Source organism: Symphodus melops, assembly GCF_947650265.1.
Source record: "Symphodus melops genome assembly, chromosome: 6".
Classification (NCBI taxonomy): Eukaryota; Metazoa; Chordata; class Actinopteri; order Labriformes; family Labridae; genus Symphodus; species Symphodus melops.
In genome coordinates, this window is record NC_136696.1 from 20,674,665 (window position 1) to 20,687,989 (window position 13,325).

General features: G+C 40.3%; 1 protein-coding gene and 1 long non-coding RNA gene across 3 annotated transcripts; one reads left to right on the forward strand and one right to left on the reverse strand.

Moving 5' to 3' along the window:
- Window positions 1–4,469: 4,469 nt before the first annotated feature.
- ctdspl2a (CTD (carboxy-terminal domain, RNA polymerase II, polypeptide A) small phosphatase like 2a) lies at window positions 4,470–13,176 on the reverse strand. Of its 2 annotated transcripts, none has more exons than XM_079345778.1 (13): window positions 13,034–13,176; window positions 10,659–10,870; window positions 10,010–10,145; window positions 9,777–9,923; window positions 9,406–9,633; window positions 8,813–8,906; window positions 8,205–8,316; window positions 8,031–8,117; window positions 7,880–7,942; window positions 7,708–7,787; window positions 6,612–6,738; window positions 6,431–6,526; window positions 4,470–5,663 (listed from the first exon to the last, which is right to left on the reverse strand). In XM_079345778.1, exons 2-13 carry the CDS (start codon window positions 10,845–10,847, stop codon window positions 5,598–5,600), a joined length of 1,425 nt encoding a protein of 474 aa, XP_079201904.1. In that variant the 5' UTR covers window positions 10,848–10,870; window positions 13,034–13,176; the 3' UTR covers window positions 4,470–5,597. The 2 variants fall into 2 exon arrangements, with proteins under 2 accessions (XP_079201904.1, XP_079201903.1); XM_079345777.1 differs by having other exon boundaries at window positions 8,813–8,909.
- On the forward strand, window positions 12,226–13,280 carry LOC306825190. Its single transcript, XR_013779226.1, has 2 exons — window positions 12,226–12,397; window positions 13,069–13,280. It is a non-coding gene; the product is annotated as an uncharacterized lncRNA (long non-coding RNA).
- Window positions 13,281–13,325: the final 45 nt, after the last annotated feature.

Sequence of the window (13,325 nt, forward strand, 5' to 3'; positions counted from 1 at the left end):
GAAGTCCATTCAGTCACCCTGAAAATAGTCATGTATTAAGCTGCAGCCTTTCCTTTTTTTAAATAAGCTCTTCTATTGTTCTCAGGTTTGGAGTTGTATTCAAACATCTAACATGAGTTTTCTGCCAGAGGGACATTTATTACACCTGGCACGCTGTCGGCCCTTTGTGATCCGACATTTTTATCAGTAAAAAAGTGAGACGGCGTTCTGGGACTGATAACGGAGGCGGTCCCTTTGTCGACAGATCCTGTCCTAATAATACGCACCTGGTACGCTGATTTCTATCTACATTAGGAAGCTTAAGGATGCACTAACAGGAGGATTGAAAATGTTTCTTTTTACCGTTTGCCTTACAGCCTTGTCAGAGGGCAAATTACCAACGAAAATGACAGAGTGCATTCAGAGATTAAAGATTTGACATCACATATTTTATACATTGCATCGCAATTCTATTAAAACCAAATTTGCAAGTAATCATAGTACGCTTCATTTAGCAATGATTGACTTTATTTTTGCATTATTGCTTGCTCACTGATAGCAGACGTGCGGTTTCTTCTTTACTGTTCAGTGTTTTGTCTTTTTGACACGTGCTCCCGTTTACTCATCAAACTGGACCAGGAGCTGCAGAGTCCTTTCTTCTCACTGATTAAACAACGGGGATTTTTTTTACACACTGCTGCAGTGAAGCAATTGTGAAAAGAAGATGAAAGAAAAAACAGGCCTTTGTTTTGGCATAAAAAAAAAGATTCTTCTTGCGAAATCCCTCAGATAAACAACTTCTCCTCTCCAGAAACGGCTCACTTTTGAAGGACACTGAACAAACTGTCCATTGTTGGTCCACACTTTATTCCCTGTTTGTACTCGCTTCATTATTGCTGCCTCATAAAGTGTCTGTTATTCAATAACCATCATCTGTCAGAGGGGCAGCGATGGCAGAGGGGCGCTTCAAGACGCTTTACCTCTCCTGTGAAGTCGTAAAAAATAAAACGCAGCGAATGGTGCTGATTCGAAAAGACGAGAGACACTGCTGGAGTAAATAACCGTTTAATGTACAACCTTGTGACAGTTATTTCTAATTAATCAAATTGAGTGACCCAAAAATGTTGTGGTTCAACATTCAACTATTAAAAAAATAGGCTATAGACTGTGTAGCATTCTTCTGGAAATGTCATGTTCATATTTCAGAGGGTGAAGATAAACTCTTGCACACTGTCTAATAAACATTTTATTCTTTTATTTATTCAACCTTCATTTATTCAACCTTTCAGAACTCGGCCATCATCAGGCAAACAGTAAAGAAGGTTCGATGGAGACATGGCTCTCCTTCACACCTGTCTTATAAAATGGATGTGCAAAGATTTTGCTATTTAGAATATTTTAGAAGGGAAATTAGTTAAGACAACATAAAACACCTAAACTATACAAAATAAACCATCAAATATTCCCATAAATGCTATAAAACGCAACACGGCTCATTGATAATGTTCATGAAGAGACGACAGAATAACATTGATTTTTATTTCTTATTAAAGGTACAAAAGATTTCACAGGATTTTATTGAGATGTACACGGCATTCATAATGTGACTGTTGGATCAAACAAAGTTTACAGATAGCTGCCATTTTTTACATGTTTCTACATGAGAGAGGTTCCACTGAGTGTCCTCTTTTCACACTGAGAGTTACTGCTGCGAGTTTGAACAGGCAGGAACAAAACACCGAAAATGTCCCACCGAATGACTCTACGAAGAAAAGAGGACAAAGTGTTGGATTCATACATTTGTTTATGAGGGATAAAGCAGTGGATGTGGAATATTGTGTGATGTGTAAATCAGTTCTTCTCCTTACCTGCAGGTTGTTGTGGCACACGGGACTATGATTAGCTGCCAGGTGATTGTGCACACACTTCCCAAAGTGATGTAGGCAGGAAGAGTCGGAGGGGGTGCAGGTCTGGGGGCATGACGGGGCTTTCAGGAGCAGACAGCTGGAACACGAGGTGTGTTGGCAGGAGCCCTGGCAGTCTTTATCCTCCAGAGACACAAACCTACAGAGCATCACGTCACAACAAGTGTTAGCAAGGCAGCACGCGATGACACCAGCGGAGTGATCTACATCCATTTGTAGCGTTCAGTTACCTGGCAGAGCATATTTCAGAGGGGTTGGCTTGGCAGTATTCCTTTGTACACTCTGGGTGACAAACCTCAGGATTCAAGGATTCAATTACTGCACAAAACATTTCAAAGCAAAGTTAGACACGGAGGTGGGACTTAAAAAAGTACAAAGCCTTAGATATGTCACATTTAATTTTTACATCTTTTCCGGAGCAGCAACAAAGCATAAAAAGTCTCTTACTACGTCTGATAGCGTATCAATAAACAGTGACAACTCTGTCCACTGTGAGGAGATAAGAGGAGTAATGATGGCTTAACTGTTAGCAGAAACCTTTGAATCAAAGGAAGCCTTGAGCTCACTATCAGACTCACAGCTCGTAAACTACATTTACCACACTGGCTCCGTTCCCACTGCGATGATGACAAAATATGATACACTTTGATGAAATAAAGAAGCCTAAAAAACTAAAGCCCCACCACACACACACATACACACACACCCTAATCAGCTACGACCTCAAAATGCAGCTCACATTTTCTTTGTGTTATTTTCCTTCATTCTAATTCTAACTTATCAAATTTTAATTGTGCTTAAGTTACATTTTGACCATAAGAGTAATGGACTCTCCCTCTATGTTTATTTTTAACCTTTTGTATTTTTCTCAGTAGAAATACAAAGGACAGAAATAATAAAGACTCATTTCTATGGGTATAGTAGAAACCCAAAGCAGCTTTCTTTAAGCATACAAACTCACCATACAGAAACTTTGAAGTTCAAACTGAATGAAAAAAGTCTGAATTTTGGTACTTTGCATGTTTCTTTGTGATGCAACATGCTTTAGCTAAGCTTGTGGTAAATGTGACAACGTTTGACTCCTTCTAGCAGATAAAAAAAAAATGAACAAAAGACATCCAGTCCACATCTCCAGTTTGATGTTTTTGAGTCTGCACACGTGAATCTCACCTGCTTTACAGATCCCTTTGCTCTCTGTGTTTGCTGACTCCTGGTAACAGACCAGCCCCTCGTCACACTTGCCCAGGTAGTCCCACGTTCCTCCGCAGGTCTCCCCCTCTGCCCTGGCACACACGGGGCAGCAACCACAGACCCCTGTCGTCACGCCACCTTTACACTGGAGCTTCAGCGCCCTCCGGGAGGAGCAGTGTATGCGCTCACAGGGCGGGCAGTGGAGAGCCTGAAGCTGCTGAGTTTCTGTGGAGGCCGTCTCCTGTGACCCCAACGCCCCCAGCAAGGCACTCAAAAAGAGGAGCATCCGCATCTTTGATCCACCTAATGTTATCTAGAGGTGAGAGCACCGTGGTCACCTTTTATATACGTCAGCCCCATGGGAATACACGAGCAAGGCTTCATGGTTTATGATCCACCCCCCCACCAGCAGCCAATAGAGGAGGGCAGGGGGGGCTGATTGGGTGGATTTAGTTGAAATACACAGTTAATTATCCCCATGTCTTATCTTTACACTATCAACAGTGTGATTTTGTTTAGAATTCCTCAGTCTGAACTCTGTTAGATAAGTGTGATGAAGACTGGGTACCTTTGTATTGGGACTCACATGACCTTCAGAGGGAGTAACTCAGCACACACCTACAAGCAGGTAATGACCTATTTCTTTAAAGAACGAGGATTAGAAGGTTATCTGATCGGGACATCTTGTAAGTTTGGTATCTCTGGCAGGTTGTGAAGACAACAAAAGATGCCCACCTTAAGAGAAGATTTTCACTTACATTTTCTTTTTATGGGAGCGTGCAAAACATGAAGTAAAGTATTTCAGGCACAAAGGATTCTAATGCAATTGAAGAACTTTCTAATTATTCTAAATAAAAATAGCTTTTAATTTTCACATTGACATCAAAGTATGGCCATAATATCAACATTTACACTACTCTTATGATCTGTCTGCAAAAATGTGAAACATAAAAAAATGTCCCTGTTCAATCAGTACGTGCCATTGTCTGTTTTCACATGCATATTTTTTTAATATTCTTAGTCAAAGCTGTTATATGCTTCAGTCTTATCTTTTACTTCAGTATAAATATTTTCCAGAACTATTAACGTATTTAATGTTATGTTTTTGCACCTGTTGGTCAGTAAGAGCTAAAAGAAGTCCTTCAACCTGAATCTGAAATAATCTCCCTGTTGCTACATTACATGATTATATTTGTTATAAGAAGTGATGCCAAATGTAGTTGCAAATCTGAAAATGAAACATCAGTATTTTACTTCACTGGTCGAGCTCAGTCATCTTCATCATTGCAAGCTATCGAGAAGTTTTACCACTAAACGTTACTATACATTTATAATATCAGATTATGTTCCTACATGATTTGCAGGAGTCTTGAGTCGTATAAAAATGTTTTTATTTTCAAGGAAACCATTAAGTAACACTGAATACAACAGGAGTGATCATTCAATAGTCAATAAAACTTGTGACTCCTACATCGTAAAGATCCCACAAACAAGACGTCTTGGAAAAACAACATTTAAAGCAAACATGTTGGCAATTTGCTGGTGCTACGGTTTCACCGCCCTCCCCTCCCCACACACACACACACACACACGCACACAACAAACTGAGGTGATACACACCTGTGTAGAAAAGTGACAAGATTTCACATCAACTTACAAAGGGCTGGATGTCAAAGTGCAAGATGCCTGAACCTCTCCCACCCCGCCGCTTTTGTTAGAGGATGATCAAGGTGTCGTAATCAGACATGGACTCTCCAATAGAAATCTCAAATTAGAATTCAGCCATTATGGCTTTGTATTCAGTTCAGACCCTATTCTAGCTTACATTACATACACTTTGAAAATATCTTATCAGAAACATGTTCCTCCCAAAGATACTTCTTTCTTTCTTTTTTTTAATAAAAACAGAACTGCACCTTATTACAGACAGCTGCATGTAATGGAGTAAAGCATGACAGAAAGAATGCAGGCATACAACAGAAAAGCAAACATACTTACATGTTGGTTTATAAAAGCAACCCAATCCGAGAATACATACTCAAACCTGAAGTGAAAGTAAAACAACTTAAAAACGTATGTACAATATCTACAACAGAGTGAATATGATACAAGTGTTACTGGCCGTTCAAGGTCAGGCTGAAGCCGACAAGGTCCATAGAATCCAACACTGCATGACATTCAGTTTTGTCAATCCAAAAATGGTTCTTAAAAAGACTAAACACCTTCCAGGAGGCTGTTTTTTTTTTTTAAAACGTCGGAATAAAAAGTAGTGAGCAAAAAGTGAAAAGTTTGTCCTCAGTCAGGTTCAAAAACACCTCGGGCTTTTTCACTCCGACATACTGTAGCTTCATATTTTCTCTTTCTTTTTTTCCATGATAAAAAAGTATAACAATTATAATAGCAATGTTGTGTTTGCAAAGAGTAATTTGTTGAATGTTTTCCTCTGTTATTTTTCTTCCAATGTCGATATCTTCTCGGACATACGAGCTGAACGTGAGCCTTTCAGTCTGGAGGAAGGAGGGAGTGCAGACGAAACTGTTCTCGAATGTGCGGCCTGACGTCTTCGTTCTGTGACGGAGAGAGAAAACAGAACAACAAACTCTTAAAATGACTACAAGTAATCAACGCTCTTTAACTCCGTGCTGCTGATAACGAGGGGCTTTGGTTTCACGATGATGTAACGTCAGGTGAATGACAGGATGACATTCCCGCAAAATGTACATTTCAGCTGCTTATGTCACAAATATCATCGGCTGATTTTCTTCTTTATCCGCTCTCCAATAAAAGGCACAAACGCCCAAAAATAAATATTCCATAAAAAATAAATAAGTAAATGAATCCAAACTTATGTTTGAACTGGTTTCTGAGCGTGTTAAAGTAAAACTGCTGACAGAGCAGAAACACTCAGTGAGTGATCATCTTATATAAAGATATGAGCCAACTGTGACAGCGTATCAGATTCAGACGACTTCATTCATCCCAGCAGCACAATTCAGTTTCACAGCCTAAAGATTTACACGCTTTAGCATTATTTATGTATACATTAAAAAAATTACTTTTACTCTGAGGCAAAAGAGAAACTTGATGCTGCTTTTTTCACAGATTTATAACACTCAGTCAGCTGAATGTACTTCATGCATCATTCCTCAAACCCAAAGAATTTAAAACCTGTCGCCCAATCAAAGCTGAGCTGGCTTCATCCCCACCGCGACCCCAACAAGAGAGGGTGTATAGATGATGCATCGCTCACGTGTAGAACATTATAGTAACTGTGCATCCAATCAAGAGGCTCTCTGTGAGTGACAACAATCAAGTGTGTCAGTCATCATACACACCAGCTCCACCAGCTTCTCCAGGAAAGGAACCAGCTTCAGAAGTTCATTGTCGTTTCTATCCACAAACCAGCTCTCGATAGGGATCCCATTGGAAAGCTGAAGAAAAAAAAAAAACATTAACTCATGAAGTCCCCTTCCCCATTTTTCCAACTGCTTTCCGCCTCTCTGTGACTTTGTTTACCTGATAGGCGAAGGCTTGGGGTGAGTTGTCGATTATTATCGTCTTGGAAAGATCCCGTCCGAGAATGTTCAGGTCTTTAATATAATTTCCTTGGACGCACACGCAGTGCTCACGAAATAATCTGTGTCTGGGGGAAAAAAAAAAAAAAAACAGAAAGAGAGATTATAGTTGCCATTTAAAAACATGCAATACATGTGTTTTTAAAACAGTTTCTTGAAAACAAACAAATGTAATCAAAAGTGACATCCTTCTTGAAATGGAGCACTTGAAATAATAGATTATTGGTAGAGTATGTGGTTAAGAGCTCGGCGGTCCACATGTCCATGTTAGGGAAGGGGCTAAATCTTTCTTAGATCTCTGAGATAAATGTACAAGAAAAGATATACGGAGACTTGAGCCCAATGAATAAACGCTGTGTGACTGGTGAATAAATCTAGTCCAGTCGTATCTGCGATAAAATGATCACATACTGACAGTCACTAAGTATGCCAACATCGACCGATATTATCGGCTGATGAATCAGTCTGGCTCTAACGTGGATCATCCCGACTCGTTTGAAAAGCAGCACAATGAAACTTCACATGAAGTTGAGGGTGACAAGAATTTGTAAACGTCTGTAAAGCAATCTGCCGAAGCGTGAACTAATTATTTAAAGGAGGAAACGGCAACAAGACTGCTTGAGATAATGCTCTTTTGTTTGGACAGATTTACAGGTTTTAAAAAGACATCACACAGGGTGTGGGTGTGTGTGTGACATCAGAACAAACAAACAAACTAGATAAACCTGAAACATCACAAAGGAAAATTTGCATTTATTACAAAACCAGGAAGATATTTTGTTTTATTCGACTCTGAGTGTTAAATAAACTGAAGAAAAAGGTGAAGACTCAGAGCCTTCTTTTTTTAATCGACATGATTATTTTGGATTACTTAGCGTAGCTCCTTAAAGAAAGAAGCCTGTCATTTCTCCGAGCTGACGCACGGATGATGTCCTTTATTTCTCTGGCTCTACTTTCATGTCAACTTTATACTGACACTTATATTTCATCCTCATTACTGCAGCTGAGAGCTGATGGAGTCAGGACCGGTCACTAACCTGACCAACTGTTTCTTCGGATCCAGGATGTTGAGCAACTTGTCAGCGTAGACTTTCTTTGACGCGGTGAAGAGAATGATCTGAAAGTCAAATTGAACAGAAATGTATGAGTAAAATGTCCATTCAAACAAACACGGTTCTTCAAATGAGGAAATGAAAAGGGGAGTCTCACCTCATACATTTGAGACATGCGTTCCAGGAACTCACGGAAAAAGGGCCTCAACCGAACATACACCTAGAAAAACAAAAACAAAAAAATCAGGTCAAAGATGATTCAGGAAAGGAAAGCTTTAACTGAACGAGCTGCTTCTCACGGTTCCTACCTGGTATATAACATCTTGAAAGAGAACAGGGAATGTCAGGGCGGCGTCTTCTAGCTCATTCAAACTACAGTGGACCAAAGTTTCATCCTGAAAGGGAAAAAAAGAAAAGGGCCATTAAAGTCTGTTTCATTGTCAGAGCTCAGACTTCAGCGTGAGAAACATTTCAGTGCTCACCAGGTCCAGGACGAGGGAAAACTCGGGTGTGCTGCGTGTTTTTAAAGGTAGCGCTGGTTTACGTGTTAACTGCTCTTCTGTCAGCGGAGGCACATGCTTGATGAAGAAGTACCTGAGGAAGAAGGAACCCAAAAGAGTTTCATTTAAGGCAGAAAGGAAGAAAAAAACACAAACAGACTATTTGAACATTGTATACCTACTCCTATGTTCAATACAGCAGATACCTCAAAAGTGAAATATTCATGTTGTGAGTCCTGGCCGGAGGTAGACGAGTAAATGTTTACACGGAGTCAAAAGTTATCACAAAGTACTAAGACTGACTTTTCAGTTCCTGCTGCCGTATGGGGGGGTTCAGAGTGTTGCTGCAGCCACCTCTGTTTACATAAAGAGGGCATATTATTCTCCTTTTTCACCTTTCCTAACTGTCCTAAATGAAACATCCATGCTGTGGTCGACATGTAACATGCATCAAGCAAAAGTTGATCAAAGATGTGCAATCACTGAAGTCTTTACTTAAAAGTCTGACTGAGAGTCTTTAAAGTAATGTCTCATAAATTCAGGATTTCCAGGATTGTTCGCTGCTTTTCAAAACGTATTTCGATACTCACGGATCAAAAACTTCCCAGTCCTCATCGTACGAGGTTTCTGCAGGAGCTGGAGGTAATGTGTGTTGGTAGCCGCCATCTGGCATACAACCAGGAACTGCTGAGGACAGGCATGGCAAAGTTACAACGATATGATCCTGAACAAGAGGAAAGCTGAAGTTGTCATGCCCAGCATTTGTTCCACTAACTTTTGTTGCTTCAAGTAATCTCTCATTTAACTTCTCTGTTCTTGAGGACAAATCAGCATCCACCATTACACTTGCTATCAGGAGCTACATACTTATGATTTGAAGAACATTTGACAAAACAATATATAGTTTAGCCTGGATATAGAACAAATGATTCTCTATCCTAATCTGCCAAGATTTCAGTTCGAGTTAATACTCGTATATTGATTTCAACGTGACCATTTCATCTTAAACATATCCCTGAAAAAGTGCAACTTCGGCTCCCTGTTCTTTGATTTGTAATCCACAGTTTGACAGTTGAAGACGAGCAGGAGCAAAGTGCAGCGTCATGTAAACAAAGCTGATTTGTCTATTGTATGCTAGTTCACTGATTTAGAAGACTACGGTCTAATGTTAGGCTCCTCCCACCTGTTAGTGGGGGCATGTCAGTTTCGGTGACGATTTGTCCTTCTTCTATGGTCGTGTCCGAGGTCATCTCAGGCCTCTGTGGTAGAATCGGGGCTGTGTGACATGGAGTGATGCCTTCTGTGGAAGTCAGAGTGCTGCTCGGCATCTCTTCTGCCTGCTCGATGTCCAGCTGTTTCATGATTTCCTCTGCCTCCATCGCTTGGCCAGGAGAGTCTGAACCAGGAGTGGCTGCAGACAAACGATGAGCGGGGTCACAACAGTTTGTTCATTTCACATGAAATTCAAAGAATACGCTTCAGAGACACCTTTACCAGCTCGATCATGCAAGTAGTTTAATGCATCAAAATCTGAGGATTTTTTTTTTGTTTTACCCGTTTTTGTTGCTGGTGAGAAAAAGTTGAAGACTGGAGAGAAGATGGTTCCAAGAAGGGTGGTGCGAGGTGGGCTGCTTGCTGCTTCGACGGGGGCTTCAAGTTTACCATTGGGTTTAATGGGTTTACTGTTGCACGTCATCGTGTCTGGAAGAGAAAGTGTTCTAATGTCAATCTCGAACGTGAAACTTCTTTTACAACAGATACATCCGATACTTCAGAGTCTGTAGTACCTTTATTCGGAGTTTTCCGGCAAACTCTGGCCACCGATTTGTTGGCAAGGCCTCTCGTCTGTGGCGTTGAAGTGATAAGATTGCCATCGGAATTACAATCAATACGACTCCTCTTGGCGGGGATATCTGGCTCCACCTGAGTCAAATAAAAACAGGATTACAAAATTAGTCAGGGTTACAGATGATCCAAATGTAGACATTGTTTTACTTTTTTAATCTTTCAAATCTGAAAATATTTTCTTTGAACAAGTAGTAGTGCTGTTAATTAGAAGTGTGATTAATCACAGTAGTCGTTGTGAGTAACCATAATGAAAAACTATCTAAACCAGAATTTCCCCTCGGGGATTAATAAAGTATATATACAATTTAAAAATAAATCATCTGTTTTCATAGTACTGGCATCAGAGTGCCGAGGACCTGGACGTTTTGGTCACGCCCCATGTGCTGTATGGAGGCTGCGCTGGTCTTTCAAAAACAGACCATCAATCTGGTTATTTTCACTGTAAATGTCTTTTATCTCAAGCCTCTGTTTCCCATAATCAACAAAATGCCAATGCTGCGGTCACATGTGAGCTCTTAGATTCATTTCATGTCAAATTGAAAACAGCGTACTTGTAAACACGCTGCTGAAAATAAGACGCAATCCCACCTTGACAGCATTTCCACGGATGAATTTCTTTATAGTTGAGAACAGGCCCGTTTCATTCTTCTGCATTTTGCCTCGACCTTTCACAGGGGACGGCTCCACTTCACAGTGTTTCCGTTTGGCCTTGGATGGATGTGTTGGACGGCCTATGTTTGGCTGCTGAGGAGCTTTACGCACTCTCAGCCTCATCATGCTCTGACGTCACATAGATAAATCTGGAAGGGGAAGAAAAACAATGTCTGAACTTTTAAAGTTATGAGAAACATGATTTATCTAGAATACACAAGCTGTTTGTACTGGAGTAAAGGACCCAGAGTTTTTATACTGTTAGAATGTGTCACTTTTGTTTTGTTTTAATGCAAGCTGAAGCTGTAGTTTTCTTGTTTCTATGACTGATCTTTAGTCTTACTGATGTCACCATCAGTTTCTAGAAGGTCAGCACTTTGTTTCTAAGGCTCTTTAACTGTTTACAGGTCTCTTTTAACCAACACATATTTTTCTCTCCTCACAGGTTATGTACATTATGCTATATTAGTTTTAAGTCTAACTGCTAATGCTAACTGCACAGGTTTAACATATAATTATGTTTATTCTTAGTCACATAGGGGCTGCTAAATCTGTTTGGGGGATTTGTATACAGGGGGGGGGGACAGCGGGTGTGTATTGTAACTAATGTCTTGTGTCCTGCCTGTCTGTATACTGCTACTGGATGCCTTGAATTTCCCTCGGGATCAATAAAGTATCTATCTATCTATCTATCTATCTATCTATCTACCATCAGAGCTCAGAGTCTATCTGATAGAAGTGGTTTGAACTGTCTTCCTGCCTCTTTTAGTAACATTACGTTACAGTAGCTTAGCTCTCAGCCTGAGTCTGTAAAAAGAATGTAGAGAAACTTTTTCTGTGAAGAAATTAAGAATTAAAAATCTGTCATAAATCACATTTTATGGTGAAAAATAAATGAATAGCTTAAAAACAAAAAGATAAACTAACATTCAAGACTATAATCCCTCAAATTTGGACCATAAAAGTTTTGGCCATTGAATTACTATATGACAAAAAAAAGTCCCGAACAGCAAGCTGCTGTCTGGCAGACAAAACTTTTTCTTTTAACAACTTTGACATTTAAGATTGATGAAGTTTTTGCTCCACAACTTCCTGTTACCTATCGGACAACACTGTGAAAGTGAAAAGCATTTTCCCCAATAGTTCCTGCTCTTCTGTTGAGGGATGTTAACAAAAAAAAATACTTTCATGATTTTTATTTTTAACATATTTGAACTTTTCAGTTCCTGCTTTTAAGATAAGATAATCCTTTATCCATCTTGCAAACTGAGAAATGTACCTCTCTTAACAAAAATAAATAGAGCAGCGACTAGGATTTTATTATGGATTAGTCTGATGATTAAACCCCTTTGTATACACTAGTATGAAAATAAAAAAATCTATAATCAACGATCAAAATGTATCTAACAAATCTATCTAACAACAAATAGTTATGATAACAGCCTGCGTGTCAATACATGTATAAAATATTCCAATTGACGTAGTATAACAATTATTTACCGAGTATTATCACAACATGCCAATTTATTATTTACTGATAAACTAATAGTAGTCCTTTGGTTGTCATGGTAACTTCCCGACTTTAAAAACAAAGTGAGACTCAAACCTGATGTTTGTTTGTCCGGCTGAACGGTCAGAAGTCACGAGAGGCCTCGAGCACGACAGCTAACGACACTGTCGGTTTTTTTAGTTTGTGTTGTTAAGCTTTGCCGAAGTTACATTATGTTATCAACGTGTCGTCAATCCAGATGTGATCGCAGAGAGCTGGCTGTTACGTAACATCAACGACGTCAGCGAGCTAACGTTAGCCAGCTGTTGATATTTAGCAGTACATCCATTAGTTTGATTGACACTCGTGTCCAAATGCGGTGGGCCAAAAACGCGAGCACAAGTGGTGAGAACAGGCATTAAACAACCCTCAGATTTATGTGCTATCATAGTATATCTTTGATTTATCCACACGTAACGTAATCCAGATGTTGTTTGGTGATTCCGCGGGTAGCACATACGAGCTGCTACGCGGAGCTAACTATAGCTAACAAAATGCCGATGGCAGCAAAATCAGTACCGTGACATAAATACCTTTAACTCCCACAGCACGTATCTTGTGTTTGTCCTAACAAACATGTAAGTATAACACGTGTTAATTAAACCGTCTTTCCTCTGATAAAGCGACAGCTAACCCGCTAGCTCCGCTGTGGCTAACGCGACATCTTGTGTTCAGCCATTAGACTACGCCCCCTTCACTGTCTCACGTTAGCCTCGAGCTAGCAGCAGCAGTCAGTGTTTACATGTTGATGTTTGTTACTTACTGGTGATTAATGGAGCTCCTGAAAAATGTTGTCAGCTCTCGGCAGCGACCGTGACGGCCTCCGGGTGTTGGGGGGGGCCTGGCCGTGGTTGTTGTCTGCTGCTCGGTGGCTGTTCACTGATCATCCATGTCTGCGGACGCCATTTCCCGCCTCATCACAAACATAACGCTGGTGGTGCGCAGGAGAAATCGACACACACACGTAGGAGGAGGAACAACGTGGCGGAGAGCGGAGTCAAACAGGAAAATGGCTATGATGCGCGAGTGAGCGTGCGCGAGCGTGCACGCAGCTG

Bases quoted from the DNA above. Each gene is read 5' to 3' on its own strand.
- ctdspl2a (XM_079345777.1), bottom strand. From the start codon at position 10,847: ATGATGAGGCTGAGAGTGCGTAAAGCTCCTCAGCAGCCAAACATAGGC. The intron at 8,118-8,204 runs GTGAGCACTGAA...TTTCCCTTTCAG, and splicing joins TTTCCCTCGTCCTGGACCTG to GATGAAACTTTGGTCCACTG. The intron at 5,664-6,430 runs GTGTGTATGATG...TCTCCGTCACAG, and splicing joins TGGAGAAGCTGGTGGAGCTG to AACGAAGACGTCAGGCCGCA.